Source organism: Trichechus manatus, unplaced genomic scaffold (genome assembly GCF_000243295.1).
Source record: "Trichechus manatus latirostris isolate Lorelei unplaced genomic scaffold, TriManLat1.0 scaffold00132, whole genome shotgun sequence".
In the NCBI taxonomy this organism is placed as follows: Eukaryota; Metazoa; Chordata; class Mammalia; order Sirenia; family Trichechidae; genus Trichechus; species Trichechus manatus.
Genome location: NW_004444068.1, coordinates 2,186,293 through 2,208,009, shown reverse-complemented (window position 1 = coordinate 2,208,009; position 21,717 = coordinate 2,186,293). Strand labels below are relative to the sequence as shown.

At 37.2% G+C, this 21,717-nt stretch overlaps 1 protein-coding gene across 4 annotated transcripts in view; it reads right to left on the bottom strand.

The window, feature by feature from the left end:
• Positions 1 to 21,717, bottom strand: part of TFDP2 (transcription factor Dp-2) — a 230,826-nt gene that overhangs the window by 161,791 nt on the left and 47,318 nt on the right. For 2 of the 4 annotated variants that reach the window (XM_023739335.1, XM_023739334.1), the window contains exon 3: positions 10,539 to 10,605. In XM_023739335.1, the coding sequence (XP_023595103.1) occupies positions 10,539 to 10,605 (67 nt within the window). Of the gene's footprint in view, positions 1 to 10,538; positions 10,606 to 21,717 lie in introns of those variants that run through there. The other 2 variants (XM_023739339.1, XM_023739338.1) reach the window with 2 other exon arrangements.

Here is a 21,717-nt window from a genome sequence, read left to right as displayed (position 1 = left end):
CTTGGGACTTGAGCTGTCAGCTTATCTGCCGAACCTGGGATTCGTCGATCTGCACAGCCTGTGAGTGGGAGCCCTGCTCTCCGACCTTCCGATCTTGGGCTTGCCAGCTTCTGCAGCTGTGTGACTTGGGAGAGGCCTCTACCCTGATCCACGGACTTGGGATGTTCTGGCCTCTACAATCGCGTGAGCTGTTTCCTTGATACAATCTCTCTCTCTATATATATATTTATACACTTAACTGGTTTTGCTTCTCTAGAGAACCCAGCCTAAGACAGGGATGCTGAGTCATATGGTATCTCTCTGTATAACATTTTGAGGAACTGTTTCAGACTGTCTTCCCAGGTGGCTGTACCATCTTACATTCCCAACAGCAATGTAGTAGGGTTTCAATTTCTCCACATCCTCAACACTTTTTATTATCTTTTTTATTATAGCCATCCTAGTGGGTGTGAAATGGTATCTCATTGTGGTTTTGATTTGCATATCCCTTATGACTAATGAGGAGCCCTGGTGACACAGTGGTTAAGAGCCTGGTTGCTAACCAAAAGGTCAGCAGTTTGAGTCCACCAGCTGCTCCTTGGAAACCCTATGGAGCAGTTCTACTCTGTCCTGTAGGGTTACTATGAATCTGAATTGACTTGATGGCAACGAGTTTGGTTTTTGGTTTATGACTAATGATACTAAACATCTTTTTATGTGCACATTGGCCATTTCTATATCTTCTTTGGAGAACATCTATTCAAATCTTTTGCCCTATTTAAATTTTTTTGTTGTTGAAAGAGTTCTTTTAATATTCTGGATGCTAGTCATTTAACAGATATATGATTTGCAAATATTTTCTCCCATTCGTGGGTTCTCTTGTCACTTTTCTTGACAATATCTTTGAAGCACAAAAGCTTTTAATTTTAATGAAGTCTAATTTATCTATATTTTTTTCTTTTTGTGCTTGTGGTTTTCTGTTATCTGTAAAAAAAACACTCAAGATTTATACCTATGCTTTCTTCCAAGAGTTTTATAGTTTTAGCTCTTCATTTTGGGTCTTTGATCCATTTTAAGTGGATTTTTGTATATGGTGTCAGAGGTAGGGGTCCAACTTCATTATTTTGCATGTCCATATCCAGTTGTCCTAGCACATTTGTTGAAAAGACTATTCTTTCCCCATTGAATTACCCTGACCCCTTTGTCAAAAGTCAATTGACCATAATTGTGAGAGTTCATCTCTGGACTCTCAATGCTATTCCATTCATCTATGTATCTATCCTTATGACAGTAACACACCATCTTAAATACAGTAGCTTTATAGTAAGCTTTGAAATCAAAAAGTGTGAGCCCTCTGATTTGTTTTTTCTTTTTCAAGATCATTTTGGCTATTCTGGGTCCCTGGCATTTCCACGTGAATTTTAGGACAGTTTTTTTGTCAATTTCTGCAAAATAAAAAAAAAAAGGCAGCTAGGATTCTGATAGGGATTGCTATTGCTATGAATCTACAGATCAATTTAAGAAGTACTGCCATCTGAACAATATTAAGTCTTCCAATCCATGAACGTGGAATGTCTTTCCATTTATTTAGGTCTTCTTTAATTTCTTTCAGCAATGTTTTATAGTTTTCATTATACAAGTCTTGTACTTCTTTTGTTAAATTTATTCCTAAGTATTTTATTCTTTTTGATGCTTTTATAAACGGAACTGTTCTCCTGATTTAATTTTCAGACTGTTCATAACTAGTGTATAGAAATACAATTGACTTTTGTATATTGATCTTGGGTCCTGAAAACTTGCTTAACTTTTTTATTAGCTCTAATAATTTTTTTTCATTCTTTAGGATTTCTATATACAAAATCACGTCATCAGTGAACAGAAATTTTACTTTTTCCTTTCCAAGCTGATGCTTTTTATTTCTTTTTCTTGCCTAACTTCCCTGGTTGTTTTGTTTTTAACATGGGAGAGTTGAGCCTGTTAAAAAACTGATGGGAAGGAGGTAGTGGAAAGGTGGTAATCAATGGAGTCATAGCTCTAACGAGACTGAAGTGAGTAGAATTCAGAATACAGATGCAAGGGAAAAGGTAAATCTTAATTGTAAAGAATAGGTGTGTTTACAGCTATAGTGGCTAATATAGCCAAATGACATCTTCAGTATTCTCTAAAAAAAATCAATTGTTTTGGGAAATTTTAGGAAGATCAAAGGAGAATAAGGAAAGCTTGGTGGCATAGTGGTTAAGAGTTCGGCTGCTAACCAAAAGGTTAGCAGTTCAAATTCACGAGGTGCTCCTTGGACACTCTATAGGGCAGTTCTACTCTGTCCTATAGGGTCACTATGAGTTGGAATTGACTCGACAGCAATGGAAAGGAGAACAAAGGAGGTTTGACACAGATACTGTGGGGATAATTGGAGAGAGAGCAGGAGTAGTGACAGGAAAATGTGGACGACTTACATCTTAAATCCATAAGGTTGAATACTCTATCCAGCAGTGCTTTGCAACTAGAAGAAAGATGACTGGATTGCTCCAGGTTGCGTTTTGCCAACCAGTGCTAAGTAAAGGAAAGGAATAAAGGTGTGAAACAGGATGGCATGTATATGGAAGGATGGTATTGCAGTGAGAAATGAGACTTGAAAGGTAGGCAGGAACCACATTCATTCATTCAAATAATAGTCGCTGAGGGCTTACTACATTCCAGGAATGGTGCTAGGGATAAAAGAGAATAGAATAAAGTCCCTCCCCTCATGGAACATACATTCTGGTGTGGAAGATACATTACAAACATATACATATATAATAATACTGGGTAGTAATAGTGCTATTTGAAAAAATTAAGCAAGGTAAAGGATAGAGAATGAAATAGTAAGGGGATACAACTTTAGATTGGGTGGGCTGATTTAAGGCTGCACTGAACAAGTAACAATGTAGCAGAGGCATAAATAAAGTGACTAATGATAATAATCCAAATGCTAATGAGATTGGGATTTATGGAGTAGGTAAAGGAAGTGATACCACCAGAAAGAGAACTCAGAGAGTAGAATGAAGATGAAATTAGAAGGGGAGGAGATCTTGGAGTGAGACGAGCTCTAAATGCTCAGAAGCTACTAGTAAATTCAGGTGAAAAAGAACAAGGAGCTAAGAGAGTGGTAGAGGGGAGGGTAAAGAAATAATAAAGGATGCTTAAGCCCCAGGAGAAAACACACGATATTACTGGCTAGAAGAACTGGATGGCAGAGTTTGGGGCAAACATGATTGCTGAAAAATGAAGGGGGAAATCAGGAAAAGGATTCAGAGGGGTGAAGCCTCTCTGTGTATAAATTATGTATAAATTCTGTCCAAATCTTTGACTCCTGAACAACATATGCATGGGGCAGACTCCAAGCAGTCCATCCAAGGCTAAAAAAATTTTATAAACTAAATTAAGATTTTAATTGTCAACAACCACAGGGAAGACAGTTTGCAGTTACAGTCCGACTACGTCAAGTGCTCACTAAAATAAAAAGAACACTCTTCAGAAAAAAAATAAATGAATGAATCCAGAGTTTTCATAATGCGTTCACAATGTTCAGGAAATAACCCCAAATTACTTGACATATGAAGAAACAGCATAGCATGGCTCATTCTCTAGGGAAAAGACAATCAATTGCAGGTAGTCCCCAACTTACTCCATTCTGAGTCTGTTCTGATTCAAGACGAATACCTCATTTCTTTTTTTTTTTTTAGTTTTCATTATTACTGCCATTTATTATTAGTATCTTCATAAATCCTATCTTTCTCTTTGAGGGTTGGAAACAATACATACAAACCTACAAATATATTTTAATACATAGAAAAATACACAAATTATAAAAATTTACTCTGACGAGGAAGAAGAGTTGTATGACACTGGCATCTTGTCAGCTGCAGTAATAAGCATTACTTGTGGAAGCCTCTGGATCATCTGGTTTATCCTTGGGAATGGGGGTAGCATTTCGAGTCAGAACATTAGTGAGAGTTGTCCATATGGTCCTTTTCGTTTTTAGTTCATATATTTTGCAGTAACATCTCACTGCTTCCTAAATTTATTGATTTTAGCAAAGCGATCTGCATTTGAGTCCATGTTTTCAAGTAGCTGAAGCCTCTGATTTAGTTTAGAAAAAACTCCAGCTAATCCTTTCACTGTAAGATTTTTTTTGACAACTTCTTTCCTTCCTCTTCCATCTTGTCCAACTCATTCTTGAATTTTTCGGCAGCTTCAACCTTAGTGCTTCCTGCCTCGCCAGTTCTACGCAGGTTATGTAAGCCAAATCTGCGTTTGAAGCAATGAAACCGCCTTTGCTGGCACTGAAGTACTCACAGCAGTCTTCTTGCTGTTCCTTCAGGTTTTCAAAAACGCTATGTGCTTTCTTTCTTTTTTAAAATTTTTATTGTGCTTTAGGTGAAAGTTTACAGAGCAAATTAGTTTCCCATTTGATAGTTTGTACATAAAGTGTTCCATGACATTGGTTGCATTCCCTCAGCGTGTCAGCACTCTCCCTATTTCTGCCCTGGGTTTCCCGTTTCCTTTTATCCAGATTTTCTACCCCTTCCTGACTTCTCATATTTGTTTTTAGGCAAATGTTGCTCTTTTCATCCCGTATAATTGACTGTTCTAAGGAACACGTTCCTCTCAGGTGTTGCCGTTCATTTTATGGGCCTGTCTGTAGTTTGGCTGAAGGGTGGTTTCCAGGAATGGCTTCAGTTCCAGTCAGTAGAGTGTCTTAGGGGCACAATCTTGGGGGTTCCTCCAGTCTTTGTTAGACCAGTTTAAGTCTGGTCTTTTTTGTGAATTTGATTTCTTGTTCTACATTTTTCTCCCACTCTGGGACCTTCTGTTATGATCTCAGTCAGAGTGGTTGGTAGCGGTAGCTGGGTACCGTCTAGTTCTCAGGTAGGCTGTGGTTTGTGTGGTGAGGCTGTGTACTTTTGTTTGAATCGTCAGTAAAGTCATAGGAAGCCTCTTCCAGATTTGGTCTTCTATCCAAATAATCATCAGCTTCTTCATCTTGTGGATTGGCCCTTGCCTCTTCTTTGTTAAAACTGTCGATTTTATGCCAATCACTCCTTTACCTATCTCCAAAATTCTATTCTTATCCTTAATGATTGTTGAAATGGTCAAATGAGATAGTCCTTCCTCACGTGCTATTTCGCCAACTTCCTTTCCATTATCATAGGCCTTAACGATCTCCATCTTTATATCCATGTCTAGAACCTTTCTCACCTTCTCTTTTGGATTAGAACTTTCAGTGGCATGACTTCTTTTGCTAGCATATTGTCAGGGGTATAAGCAGTGCAAGTGTTACAGTTAGAGAAACTTGAACAACTCACTCTTCAAATTAACAATTGATGCTTCTTGTGGTATAAAACGCTGAATAAGATCTCCTTATAGGCCTGGTCTACAATGAAGTCAGCGTCAGTGTTGTAACAATGAAGTCAAAGTCATAATGGCTGTAGGGTGCATGTGCAGTTCAGCTGTCGTATGTTGTTAGAGTTGGACATTGCCCAACTATCCATTACAACTCCTGACACTGACACCAACTTCACTGCAGACCACCCCATAGCAGCTATACAGCAGTGTTTTGAACAGTAAATCATGAAACTGAACATCTGTGAGTGAACATCTGAGAATGATAACATCAGCAAATTATGTACTGCAACACTGTATGTAGTACATATTACTAATGATAAGATGTACACACACAAAAAAACCAGACAGTCGTAAGTGCTGCTCATCGTAACTCAAATACACTGTATGTCGGGGACTACCTGTGTTTCAACCCTGAGATGACTCAGACTAGAACTAACGGACAAAGATTTTTAAAGCATCCTGGGTGGCACAAGTGGTTTGCAATTGGCGATTTGAACCCACCTAGAAGTTCCACAGAGGAAAGGCCTGGGAACTGCTTCCATAAAGATTGTAGCCAAGAAAACCCTATGGAGCAATTCTACTCTGTAATGCACGGGATTGCCATGAGTAGGAATCAACTCAATGGCAACAGGTTTGTTTTTTTTGTTTTATTATTACTATGCTAGGGATGCAAAGAAAAAAACTGCACATAATGAACAAAAAGATGAGAAATCTCAGTAGAGGAATAGAAACTATAAAAAAGAACCAAATGGAAATTCTAGAACTGAAAAATGTAATATATGAAATAAATTTATTGGATGAGATAAACAGCAGAAGGAAGATAACAGAAAACAAGTAAGTTAACTTCAAGGTAGATTAATATAAATTTTTCCAATCTGAAGAACACAGAGAAAAAAGGTGTGGAAAAATAAACATAACTTCACGAACCACAAGGCAATATCAAAAGGTCTAACATACATGTAATCAGAGTCTCAGAAGGAGAAGATAAAATGTGGTAGAAAAAATATTTGCAGAAGTAGCAGCCAAAATTTTCTCAAATTTAATGAAAGACATATACAGATTCAAGAAGTTCTGTGAACCCCAAGCAAAATAAATACAAAGAAAATCACCCTTAAACATATCATAGTCAAACTGCTAAAAATCAAACATGAGGAATTACACTTTATATTTAAAATTACTTCCTGTTATGGATTGAATTGTGTCCCTCAAAAATGTGTGTCAGCTTGGTTAGTCCATGATTCTCAGTATTGTGTGACTGTCTACCATTTTGTGAGGTAGGAGTCAATCTACAAGATTACATTGTGTCTTAAGTCAATCTCTTTTGAGATGCGAGCAGGGAGACATAGTGACCTCATACCACCAAGAAAGCAGCGCCAGGAGCAGAGTGTGTCCTTTGGACCTAAAGTTCCTGTGCTGAGATGCTCCTAGACCAGGGGAAGATTGATGACAAGGACACTCCCCCAGAACAGACAGAGAAAGCCTTCCCCTAGAGCTGGCGCCCTGAATTTGGACTTCTAGCCTACTAGACTGTGCAAGAATAAACTTCTGTTTGTTAAAGCCATCCACTTGCGGTATTTCTGTTACAGCAGCACTAGATGACTAAGACACTGCCCTAATGCAGACTCTTAAAAGCTTAATTAAATGCCATCCACATAAAAACTTTCACACGAAAGTTTGTAATTCGTAATTGCCAAAAACTGGAAGCAACCAAGACGTTCTTCAACAGGTGAATGGATAAACAAACTGTGGTATAGCCATACAATATTATTCAACAATAAAAAGAAATGACCTATCAAGATATGAAAAGGCATAAAGGAAGCTTAAATGCATATTGATAAGCGAAAGAAGTCAATCTGAAAAAACTGTATACCATATATGATTCCAATGATATATTTTGGAAATGTAAAACTATTGAAAAAAAAAAAGTTGTCATTGAGTTGATTCTAACTCATGGCAACCCCACTGTCAGAGTAGAACTGTGCTCCACAGGGTTTTCAATGGCTGATTTTTCCAAAGTAGATCACTAGGGCTTTCTTCCAAGGCACTTCTGGGTAGACTCAAACCTCCAACCTCTTGGTTAGTAGCAAGCGTGTTAACTGCTTGTACCACCCAAGGACAGTAAAACTATAGGGGCAGTAAAAAGATCAGTGGTTGCCAGGGGTTCAGAGGGAAGGGAGACGGTATGAATATGTGGAACTCAAGGCATTTTTAGGGCAGTGAAACTATTCTGTGTGATACTATAAAGGTACAACATTATGCATTTGACTTTATAACACACAAAATTATCCCTAATGTAAACTATTGACTTAATAATAGTGTATGAATATTGGTTCATTAATTGTAACAAATGTACCACATGAATGTAAGATGTTAAAAACAGAAAAAACAGTATATTGGGGAGTGGGCTGGAGAAGGAAGTTTATGGGAACTCTATATTTTCTGCTCATTTTTCTGTAAACCTAAAACTGCTCTAAAAAATAAAGTATTTTTTTAAAAAAAGGAAATCAACATTTCTGAACTTCTTGAAAGACGTTGCCAAACAGCTTCCCAAAAGAAATATCAGTATGGCTGAAGTATAGTGAGTAAGGATAAGAGTGGCAGTAATAAGGATGAAGAAGTATGTAGGAGCAAGATGGTGTAGGGTTTTGTAGGTAAGGGGTTTGGGATTTTACTCTAATTTAAATAGGAAGCCATTGAGAAAATTTTAAGAAGGGGAATTATCCAGTAACCACACTTCTGAGCATTTACCTTAAGAAAATAAATTTTAGCAACCAATGTCACAAAACAATTTGTGTATTAACTGTTTAATAAGAAACAATTTGCTCTGTAAACTTTCACCTAAAGCACACACACAAAATGTTTTTTTAAAAAAAAGGAACAAAAACTTAGCTGACTAAAGACATTTACTATGATGGTCAAAAGGCAGATAGACAGTCATATATATAAAACCAAACAAAAACATTAACTATCCAGCAGTAAGAAAAGGGGAAATGTTTAAAATAAATTATGACTCATAAACACAATGAAATAGTATGAAGCTCTTAGAATCGTATTTATGAAGACTGTCAAAACATGGAAAGAGTTTTTTTGTGTTTGGCCAGAAAATTAAATGTATACTAGCTTTGTAACTAAAAAAGTTAAGTATATCTATGAATAATGACTGAAAAACAATATATAAAAAAGAAAAGATTGTGTTAGGGTGACAGAATTTTTTCCTATTTTAAAAAAAATTTCTATGTTATTATTGCCATATCATCATTCAATTAGGAAAAATGCTTTTCTGTATCTCACTTCCAATACAGCTCTCAACTTAGCCCTTTAATATTAACGGAATTTTGCCAATTAAATAATTTTAAAAAACCAAGTCCTCCCGGTTCACTTAATCTGGAATTTCTTCTGCTACCACCAGCAAACAGCTCCAAGAAGAGTGACAATTTTCTTTTTAAACAAACAGCCATTTCCAAATCTGATCTCTCATCCTTGCCTCTTAAATGATTCTCTTAAATGTCTCCATCTTTCCCATTTGTGCTATATATTTAAACAAACTGAGAAGGTTTTACCGTATACCTAAACTTTACTGGTATTAATGTACATTTATCCAGGGCGTATCTTTATGACTGGAACCCTGGTGGTGTAGTGGTTAAGAGCTATGTCTGCTAACTAAAAGGTCGACAGTTCGAATCCACCAGGTGCTCCTTGGGAACCCTGTTGGGCAGTTCTACTCAGTCCAAAGGGTTGCTTTGAGTCAGAATTGACTCGACGGCAATGGTTTTTTTTATCTTTATGACTATCTTTCTCACTCTTCAGGTCCCTACTCTATCATCAAAGACAACCTCTCTCACCTAAACCTTCATTGTCTTCTGTCTTTCGATGGCTGTTTTTTCATCTATCTGACTTGCTATCATCTCATTCAATATTTCCAAAATTTTCACATCACTCGACTATCCCAATCCCACTCCTCACTATCACAATTCTCCTTATCTACCTAACTTGTAGTTCCTACTTCCTTCTCATGACCCGAATATTACATTTTATGATAGCAGGGATTCCCAACAGTGTGTTGCGAATAGGCTATGGATGCACTGAGACACTGAGAGCCTCAATCTTTGAGGAAGTCAGGGGTGGCCTGGACAAGTTGGAGCTTCTGGGTGGCTTACTCCTGGCCTTAAGCAGCCTCTTCTGTTTAAACTTAGTGCACCCTGTAAATGTTAACATTTTCTATTTATGCCATCATGTGAAAAAAAAAATTGGGAAGCATCAAGGCTTAATATTATCTCCTTCATGGCTTCATACTTACACTCAGAATAATTCCTACACACCATTAAAATTATTAAGCTAGACATTTTTATTTATAGCTTTCGCCAACCTTCTCTCCAGAATACATCTCCCACCTGAGACATAAACCTTTTAAGGAAGTTGATGTTTCTCTCACATCTGCTTGTAGTATAATGGCATACTTTTTGTTACTACATTTTATAATGGAAAATTTCTCACATACACAAAAGTAAAAAGAAAGGAATAATGAAACCCCACATAGCCTCACTGAGCTTAAACAATCAACTCATAGCCAATCCTGTTTTATCTACAATATGCCACCCACTTTACCCTCTTTCTCTCACTTGATTACTTTGAAGCCAATCCCAGACATCAGATTTCATCCAAAAATATTTCAGTATGCATCTTTACATACTAAAAGATACATATCGAAAGATACCGTTGGTGTCTTAGGTAAGTTCTTGTACCGGTGGGTCAGATTGCTGACATACACCTTCGCCCAGTAAGCCATACAGTTTACTCCCACAAATCTACTAAGTATATCATACTCTAATGTACCTCCTCACAAGTTAAAACATTAGGAAATAAGGTCTCAACCAAGAAAATCAAGAAAAAGTGGTTTGAATAGTTAGTTTTAATTGTAATAGGATCATTGATCAAGGCTGGTCTTAGAGATCTCTTAGGAAAGAGATAAAGAAGAGTCTCTCACACACACGCATAAACCCTCCTCTTTTTAGAGATAACTGACTTTCATACAACACAAATTACTTGATACAAGACAACACAGAGTAATATACTATCATTATTATATATAAAGTACTCCATGTAGCTGCATATTTAACAAAACACATGCAGTAAGACTAGCTCAATTCAGGAAAATTTTATTCAATTATTCTTACCTTCTGTTGGACTGAGATTCTGATCTATAAATCCTCTTAGTTCTGCATTTGTGGAAGTCAAACCAACCTGAATAAAATAGTTCAAAAAATTAAAAACTTAATCTTAAAAATCATTTAATCACTTAGTAAGCTATTTTACACCTTCCACCAGGTCCCTATATCAAATATTATACAGAGTCACATTAAATAAAAAGGAATTTATTATATGAAATATAAAACCAAAAACCAAACCCACTGCTGTCGAGTCGATTCCGACTCATAACGACCCTACAGGACAGAGTAGAACTGCCCCATAGGGTTTCCAGGGAGCAGCTGGTGGATTCAAACTGTTGACCTTTGGTTAGCATCCTGAGCTCTTAACCATTTCACCACAAGGGCTCCATATCAAATATAGGAGTAGGAAAAATTACTTTTAAGATTAAGTAAAAATTAATCCATATTCAGGTAAAATTAAGGAAATAATGTTACTTGTGAGAAGAACTAAGATCTACAGATTTTACCGTTGTTTTCTGAAAGTAAGTAGTCCAATCTGGCAGACATGAAGTTGTCAAGAGATACATCAAAATTCCACCATCATTGCTGCCCTTAATTTTTACTTTTTTTACTAATTGCCTACAATGCTGTTTAACACTAAGACATGTTGTGATGGTTAATGTTATGTATCAACTTGGCTATGCTGGGATTCTCAAAGTGGTTTGGCAGATACTGGACTGGTTGCTCTTTCATAATATAATATAATGTAATCACCTTCCATGATGTGATCTGATATGATCAGCTAATCAGATGAAAGGGGAGTTTCCCTGGGGGTGTGGCCTGTTTCCAGTATATAAATGGATGTTCTGGTAAAGCTTGTTCTCTTGTGACCCTGCACTCTTCTTGTCTCCTGACTTCCGGTTCCTGGGATGTAAGCCTGCGGAAGTCTCCAGTCTACCACCTGATCTACGGATTTGGGAGTTGCTCGCCCCCACATTTGTATGAGCTATTTTCTTGAAGTATATATATATATACATACACACACACACACGTATATACGTGTATATATATACATATATATGTAAACCAGTGATATATGTATGTATCACTGGTTTTGCCCCTCTAAAGAACCCAGACTAAGACACATGTAATGAATCAAAAAAATACCATTAATACCATAAGGCAGAAGTAAGAGGCACTGGCATATTTTCACTCATGCCTACCAGGTGGATGGCCTTGGTCAAGCCACGTAAACTCTCTATACCTTAATTTCCTCTTCTGTAAATTGGAGGGTGATAACAGTACTTAACAATTCTGGTACAGATGATTCATGTAAAGTATATAGCACAGTGCTTGGCACATAGTGCTCAATCCATGTTAGCATTCATTAGTATTATCATGATACTTGAAGGACTGCCTACAGCAAGTGTGCTTATAAATTCATCTTTAGATTATTTTATTTCATTATGTCGATTGGACTACTTGGCATTACAGAGCTAAATATGTGATAGTAGCCATCAAACAAAGAGGTTTTTAAAATTTATTATAGATTCTGGAGGAAAAAAAGACTCTTATTTTTGAAAACTTGGCACATAGTAAGCATCCAATAAATGGCTCTGTTATTGTTGTTGTTGTATTAAGCATTTAAGACTTGTAGTCTTGAAATACCAATGCTGGTTTGGTACCTCAAACATTCTTTCAAGGGAACTACCACACTGAAGTTATTTTATAGCTCATGAAGCTTTAGAACTTCATTATCTGTGCACTTGTCCTTTTTTTTTAACTACTCACTGTTAAAACATTATAAGCATTCATTTGAAACTTTACAATTTCATGATATAAGAGCTAATTATTTCATTATTTGGTAATTCAAAAGCTAATTCAAACAGCTAATAGTTGCTTCTTTTGGTCAAGAGATATGTCACCAGATATATTTCTACATATATTTCATATCATTGACAAGAAATTCTGATGCAAATCTATCTTTGGCATCTCCTATTACCACATTTTTATAACGGTGCTGAGACGAAAACATCTAGAAAATGGCTTCTTCGTTCTATGTAGATAGTGGTGCAGATATTTGACTTTGTCTAGCTTCTTATAAGTATTCTACTGGAAGTAAAGTAAACCCTTGACAACAAAGTTACACATTACCACATTTCATGAATGTTCAGAGTTGTTGACAATATTAATGTTGAATGTCCAATTTGTAAACGGCAAGAGGTTGCTGTGGTGTCACTAACATCCCCCACCCCTTTTTTTACTCTTCTAGTCTAAAAAGAAAAGGACAAAACTTTTGCTGAGTTCTACTGTAAAAAGAAAGCAAAGAAGACTTAATATATCCCATGCTTAATACAATGTAACCATTTAATACATGTATTATTCTAACTTCAAAAGCATCAGTTTACATCTTTTTGTTATTATACAACTATAATGGCAAAAACCTCAATTGAAACCACATACTCAACAGTAGCGAGTTCACAGTTACTGGGTTACTGGTATGTCTAAACACCTGCTCTTAATGTCCAACTTCTGCAGAGGGAAGCAGCAAACGAATTCAGAACTTTCTTTTTTAAGCAGCTGTACACCTGCACCCTAATAACCAACAAATTATACTCTAAAAATATAATCAATTGTGAGTTAATATTGTCTGCTAATTTTGATCACATAAATGGTGGGTGGGGCAACTGTATTTAAAGCTTATATAAATACTACCAAAATCTATTTAATTAAAAATTCAAAATATGTATAAATATCTGCTTTCATAAACAGTTTACAATTGAAAGCCTCAAAGAGAAAGCAGATTATCTGAAGGTAGAAAAACTTGGCTAGGAAATGCACTGAGAGATATTAGCTATTCTTTCCTTATTCTATCTACTTAAAAGGTATCCTTCAATAATATTTCACTGAGTACGAGAAAAATGCAAACTCTCATTTCATACAACATTTTTTTTGTCTAATAAGATCCTGAGAAAAGTCTTTCATCCGGGTTTTCCAACAGTACGTGCAGCGTACTATAAGCGGTCATGAAATGCCAGCTGAATAAAAAAATATCTAAGTCCAGTTTTTAGGAATCAAATCATATTTACTGCAATAAACAGCATTATAATTTCAGCGATATTTAACATTTCTGATTGATATAACAGAAAGAAAACAGAAGTCAGAGCGTGATAATCTACGCTCAAAGTTAAGTTCTACCATCCACAGGCAAGGTGACCTTAGAACGGTCACTGAAAAATGAGGATGATAATGCACATGTTCACAAGCTCAAAGAACACGTTTTTTGTTAATGGTAAAGCAATATTCAAGTGTGGGTTGTTATTTAAATGGCAGTGCCTTCCAACACTTCAGCTCTAACGCAGACAGTTCACGACACCGCTACATCTTTCTCCCATGGAGCAGCTGGTGGGTTCGGACCGCTGACCTTTCGGTTAGCAGCTGAGTGCTTAACCACTGTGCCACCAGGACTCCTTTATAGAAAACAAGTACAACCTAACTAGTAATCAGAGAAATATAATAAATAGCATGCTGCATTTTGCTGACCAGATTAGCAAAGCTTAAAAAGAAAATAAAGAGAAATGCCACACTCATATACCACTGGTGGGTGTATGAATTGGTGTCATCTTTCCGAAATGCAGTTTAGTAACATGAATCAAAAGTCTCCAAAAAGTACACACCCTTCGACTCAGCAATTTTGTAAGACTCTGTCTTATGGAAATAATCAGATGAGTGAGTAAAAAGAAACAAAAACATTCAAAAGATGGAAAAACGGAGATAATGTAATGGTCAATATTAAAAACTGGTGTGATAGTCATAAAATAAATAACGTAAACTAGCCATTTAAAACGATGATGCAGAGGTATCACAACAAGAAAAGACATTTATCATACAGAATAAGCTAAATAGTACCTTAAAATACAATATGACCTTATTTTTATTTAAAAAATGTAGAATGTATAGGGCTGGGGACCATGGTCTCAGAGGACATCTAGCTTAATTGGCATAACATAGTTAATAAAGAAAATGTTCTACATCCTACTTTGGTGAGTAGCGTCTGGGGTCTTAAAACCTTGTGAGCAGCCTTCTAAGATACTCCACTGGTCCAGCCATGTCTGGAGCAAGGGAGAATGAAGAAAACCAAAGACACAAGGGAAAGATTAGTCCACAAGACTAATGGACCACAGCTACCACGGCCTCCACCAGACTGAGTCCAGCACAACTAGATGTGGTGCCCAGCTACCACTACTGACTGCTCTGATAGGGATCACAATAGAGGGTCCCAGACAGTGCTGCAGAAAAATGTAGAACAAAATTCTAACTCACACACACACAAAAAAGAACAGACTTATTGGTCTGACGGAGACCGGAGATACCCTGAGACTATGGCCCCCAGACACCCTTTTAGCTCAGTAATGAAGCCACTCCCGAGGCTCACCCTTCAGCCAAAGATTAGACAGGCCCATAAAACAAAACAAGACTAAACGGGCACACCAGCCCAGGGGCAAGGACGAGAAGGCAGGAGGGGACAGGAAAGCTGGTACTGAGGAACCCAAGGTTGAGAAGAGGACAGTGTTGACATGTCATGGGGTTGGTATCCAATGTCACAAAACAGTATGTGTATTAACTATTTAATGAGAAACTAATTTTTTTTATAAGTCGTCATCTAAAGTACAATACAAAAAGACTAAAAAAAAAGAATATATATACATTTTGGTATATATATACATAGTGTGTACATATATGTGTGTGTATATATATATATACACACAAACACACACACATGCACACACACACACACATATTTGTGTATATGCCAGATGTCTTCCTAGGCAAAATTTCGCTGGTTATCTCTAGGCTATTTTCTTTTCTTTCTATTTTTCTCATTTTTCTGTAACAAGTATTATGGCTTAGGTGTTTTTTAAAAGATTCTTTGACAAGGCAATAAATTACCCCTCAAATTGTATAAATATTTTTTTATTTTATTGTGGTAAAATATATATCATGAAAAAAATTGCCATTTGAAGTGTTTTTAAGTGTATTTCGGTATAATTCGGTGACATCAATTACGTTCACCGTGTTATGCAACCATCACCACTATCCACCTCCAAAAGTTTTTCATCACCCCAAAAAGAAACTCAGTACTCCTTAACAAATAACTCCTTACTCCTCCTGGTCCCAGTTCCTGTTAATGACTAATAAATTTTAGTCTCTATGCATTTGCTTATTGTAGATATTTCATATAAATGGAATCATACAATATTCGTCCTTTTTTGCCTGACTTCTTTTAATCAGCATAACGTTTCCAAGGTTCATCCATGTAGTAGCATGTATCAGAACTCGTTCTCTGTATGGCTGAATAATATTCCGTTGTGTGTATATACCACATTTTGCTCATTCATTCATCTGTTGATGAGTAATTGAGTTGTTTCCACCTTTTGGCTATTGTACATAATGCTGCCATGAACACTGATGTACAAATATCTGTGAGACCCTGCTTTCAGATCTTTTGGTTATATACTTGGGAACAGAATCGCTGGGTCATATGATAATTCTATATTTGGATTTTTCGAGGAACTGCCAAACTGTTTTCCATAGCAGCTGCACCATTTTACATTCCTACCAGCAATGGATGAGAGTTCCAATTTCTCCACATCCTCACCAACAGCTGTTATTTTCCATTTATAGCCATCCTAGTGCATCTGAAGTAGTATCTCATTGTAGTTTTGATTTATAGTTCCCTAATGACTAATGACATTGAACATCTTTTCATGTGTTTATTGGCTATTTGTGTATCTTCTTTGGAGAAATACCTATTCAGGTTTTTTACCCATCTCTTAATTGGGTTGTTGCTGTTGAGTTGTGGGAGTTCTTTATATATTCTGGATACTAAAACCTTATCAGATATATGGTTCTCAATATTGTCTCCCATTCTATAGGTTGTCTCTTCACTTTCTTGATAAAGTACTTTGATGCACAAAAGTTTTTAATTTTGATGAAGGCCAATGTATCTATTTTTTCTTTTGTTGCTTGTGCTTTTGGTTTCATATCCAAGAATCCATTGTCAAAAACAAAGTCTTGTAGCTTTATCCCTTGTTTTTTCTAAAAGTTTTATGGTTGCAGTTCTTATATTTAGGTAATTGACCCATTTTGAATTAATTTTCATATATGAGGTTCATATTATATTTTAAATTCCTTACTGTATACTAGGTGAACCTAAATTAGCACACACCTGCCTTTTTAGTCTAGAAGAGTATGCTAGATACTATTTGATACTATTCATTGTACCCCCGATCATGGATTAAATTGTGTTCCCCAAAAATATCTGTCAACTTGGCTTGGTCATGATTCCCAGTATTGCATGATTGTCTATCATTTTGACATCTGATGTGATTGCCCTATGTGTTGTAAATCCTATCACTATGATGTAATGACATGAATTAGTGGCAGTTATATTGATGAGATCTACTAGATAGTGTCTTAAGCCAATCTCTTTTGAGATATAAAAGAGAGAAACGAGCAGAGACAGGAGACCTCATACCACCAAGAAAGCAGCACCAGGAGCAGAGCACGTCCTTTGGTCTTGAGGTTCCTGCACAGAGAAGTTCCTCAACCAGGGGAAGATTGATGGACCTCCAGAGCCAACAGAGAGAAAGCCTTCCCCCAGAGCTGATGCCCTGAACTTGGACTTGTAGCCTACTAGACTGTGAGAGAATAAATTTCTCTTTGTTAAAGCCATCCACTTTTGGTATTTCTATTATAGCAGCACTAGATGACTAAGACACCCTCCTCCCAGGTACAGTGAATATGCTGCCAACTCAACATCTCTTCACAAAATGATCCATCACACATCTCACGTAGTTCTGGTGGGACTGTTTATTATAGAGCCTCAGTTGTGCCAGACAGCAAAAGTGGGTCCATCATCTAAGTCTGGCCATTTATGGTATCCCATTTCCTTCTCTACAGTAGCTTGTCTAAGCATATGGGCCAAGGAGAGCCAAGCAAAGCTCTTCCATGGAATTTGAAATATAAATGCTAATAGGGAAAAATTCCCTTTCTTCTTCTGAGATATGCATTGTTATGGATTCAACTGTGTTCCCCAAAAATGTGTGTCAACCTGGGTAAGCCATGATTCCCAGTATTGTGTGGTTGTTCACCATTTTGTGATCTGATTGCTTATCCTATGTGTTGTAAATCATAACCTCTATGATGTTAATAATGATGTTAATGAGGCAGGATTAGAGGCAGTTATGTTAATGAGGCAGAAATCAATCTATAGGATTAGGCAGTATCTTGAGTCAATCTCTTCTGAGGTATAAAAGACAGAAGTGAGCAGAGAAGACAGGGACCCCATTACTACCAAGCAAGAAGAGCCAGGAGCAGAGCGTGTCCTTTGGACCCAGGGTCCCTGCACTGAGAAGTTCCTAGACCAAGGGAAGATTGATGACAAGGACCTTCCCCCAGAGGCAACAGAGAGAGAAAGCCTTCCCCTGGAGCTGGTGGCCTGAATCTGGACTTCTAGCTTCCTAAATGGTGAGACAGTAAACTTCCATCTGTTAATGCCTTCCATTTGTGGTATTTCTGTTATATATATATAACTAAGACAGAATTTGGTACTGAGAGTGAGGTGCTGCACTAACAGATACCTAAAATGTGGAAGCAGTTTTGAAACTATGAATGGGTAGAGGCTGGAAGAATTTTAAACTGCCAAATACTAAAAGCCTAGATTGCCTTGAAGAAACTGTTGGTGGAATTATGGACGTCAGACAATTCTGGTGAGGGGTCAGAAGGAAGTGAGGAGAGCTGTAACACCAGAGATGGCGAGAAGCAGCAGCAGAGAAACGGCAACACTGGATAACTAAGACATGTTATAAGACCAATGCAGGCCATTATACCACCATCTAGAGTCAAGAGATAGAGAGAAGGAAACAAAACTCTGACACTATCATTTGACCCCTGGATCAAGATGTGTCTGAAAACAGTGTACACCAAACTTTTCAATTACGTGAGTCAATACATCCCACTTTTTGCTTTAAGCTGTTCTGAGTAGGGTGTCTATGTCTTTCAACCATAAGAGGCTTAATATGGCATGGATAAGGCAAAAAGTAAGTCTTCACACACACAAAAAAAATGTTCTCATAAGAGAAATACAAAACGAGAAAGAGAAATTAAAGATGAAAACATTTGAGTATATGTTTAATGATACTCCATAAGAGGGCAAATCTTTCAAATCTAAAAGTCCCTTTTCAGCAACATGTGACACAATTGATCTCCCCCTCTTTTTGAAACACTTTCTTTGCTTGGCTTCCAGATCATCAGTATCACTCTGTTACTTTTCTTCCATCTTGCTGGCCATTCCTTTTTGAGACTCCTTTGCTGCTTCTTCTCCTCCCCAAGCTGGAGAACTCCTGTGCCCAGATTTTGGTCTTCATATATTCTCTACCCATGTACTCATATAATCTCATGTAATCCTACTGCTTTAAAATAATTTTAATATGGAATGACTCCAAAATGTACATGTCCATCCCTAAGCCTTCCCCTGAGCTCCAGACTCATTTATCAAATTGCCTACCCCATATCTCCACTTGGATATTTCCAGGTTTCTCAATTTTAACATTTTCAAAACAGAATTCTTGAGTTTTCCACAAAATTCTGCACCTCCCCAAGAATTCCTCTTCTCATTAAACAGCACAGCCACCTACTTAAATATTAGCATTTATATTTCAATATACAAGGCAATTACCAAGCAGTCTTCTTAAACTTCTTCCCTGCTCCTGTATCCTAATCAGTCAGTAAGTCCTGATGGCTGTTTCTTCGAAATATAGCCTAGATGCGGTCACCTTCCCCCCATCTCCAATACCATTGCCCCAGTTCAAATCTCCATAACCTGTTGTTTGAACTACTGAGACAAGTACCAAACTGGTTTCCCTACTTCTACTCTTGCCCTTCTATTCTATTCTTCAACTCAGCAGCCAAAATAAACCTTTAAAAAAGTTAAGCCTCCAATGTCCTCCAAGCCTCCAATGGCCCCTCGCTGACACATAATGTACCCCTCGCCTCAGCCTTTGAGGCTCCACATGATCTGACTCCTGCTTTCTTTCTGACTTCATATCATACACTCTTCTCTTTGCTGACTCTGTTCCATCTATACAAGACATCTTGCTGATCTTGAATATATCACAGTTGTTCCCACCTCTTCCCCAAAATATACACATGGCTGGCTCCTTCATCTCGTACTGAGACTAAAGGGCATTTCTCTGTCTAAATTCCACCTCCTTAAAACCAAAACCAAATGTGTTGTCACTGAGTCGATTCCGACTCATAGCGACCCTATAGGACAGAACAGAACTGCCCCATGGGGTTTCCAAGGAGCAGGTGGTGGATTTGAACTGCTGACCTTCTGGTTAGGAGCTGAGCTATTAACCACTGCGTCACCTGCTTAGAGATGACATTTTCTAAACATTTTGTTGAAATAGTCTCCACATCCCATAATTCTCTTTATCTTCTTATCCTATTTTTTCTTTATAACATTTATGAACCTGACCTTATATATTTGTTTTTTTCTTCACTATACTATAAGCCCCAAGAAGACAGGAATCACATCTGTCTGTCTGTCTTCACTGCTATTTCTCAAGAGCCTAGAACAGTGTCTTGCACATACAGTTGTTGAATAAAGGCAGGGGTGGGGGGAAAAAGGGGAGAATAAATTCCTCATGACATTGTAAACTGGTATAATCCTTTCAGTAAACATCTTTGCACAACATATTAAAAGCCACATAATGTTCTTAACTATTGTAGAATGGCTACTGAAGGGGACTGGATATGTCCAGACAACGTATTTCAATTCTTTCCCACATGCTTTGGCCCAGTCTGCAGCCTGACCTCTCCTTGCCCCTAACTCCAGGCCATCAGAGGAGGGTCAGCTCATCAGTTTTCCTTCTTCTCCTAGATTGTTATAGGAGTGGAAACTGATTGCTCATTAACTAATTTCTTTCAAATATTCAAACAAAATGGTGAGACTATAACTGTCATTGGTTCAACTGCTTTATATTACTTTAGGGAAACAACATTTTTTTTAATATTATTTTTATTTTAAGATAATTGTAGATTCATATGCCCATAAAATCCCATTGCCATATGCGGTTTCATATGCAGATTCATATGCAGTTGTACAAAATAATACAGAGAGACCCCATATATCCTTTACTCAGTTTACCCCAATGGGAACATCTTACAAAACTACAGTACAATATCACAACCAAAATATTGACATTTTTACACTCAAGATACAGAACATTTCCTTCACCTTATGGATCTCTCTTGTTGTTCTTTAATAGCCACATCTACTTCACTTTGGTCCCCACCCCCTCCTTAACCCCTGACAACCACTAATAAGTTCTCCTTTTTTATAACTTTGTCATTTCAAGAATGCCATATAAATGAAATCATATAGGATAAACTTTCTGAGATTGTATTTTTTTTAACTCAACATGATTTTCTTTTTTTTTCTTTTTTTTTTTATTGTACTTTAGATGAAGTTTACAGAACAAATGGTTTCTCATTAAACAGTCAGTATACATATTGTTTTATGACATTGGTTAATCACCCCATGACATGTCAACACTCTCCCTTCTTGACCTTTTTTTTTTTTTTTGCTGAAAATATACATAGCCAAAGTTACACCATTTCAACAGTTTCTACATATACAATTCAGTGACATCGATTATTATAGTTGTGCTGCTATTCTCACTATTCTTTTCCAAATTATTCCATCACCATTATCTTCAACTCACTGCCCTCTAGGCTTCCCATCAAACCTTTTGAGGTGCTGTTGTCAATTTGATCTCACACAGATAATTCTTTTTTTTTATACCTTAGATGAAGGTTTGCAGAACAAATAGTTTCTCATTAAACAGTTAGTACACATATTGCCCTATGACAATGGGTGACAATGCCACGACATGTCAACACTGCCCTTCTCAACCTTGGGTTCCCTATCACCAGCTTTCTTGTCCCCTCCTGCCTTCTAGTCCTTGTCCCTGAACTGCTATGCCTCATTAGTCCCATTCTGTTTTATGGGGCTGTCCAATCCCCGGCTGAATGGTGAACCTCGGGAGTAACTTCACCACTGAGCTAAAAGGGTGTCCGAGGGCCATACTCTCGGGGTTTCTCCAGTCTGTCAGGCCAGTAAATCTGGTCTTTTTTTGTG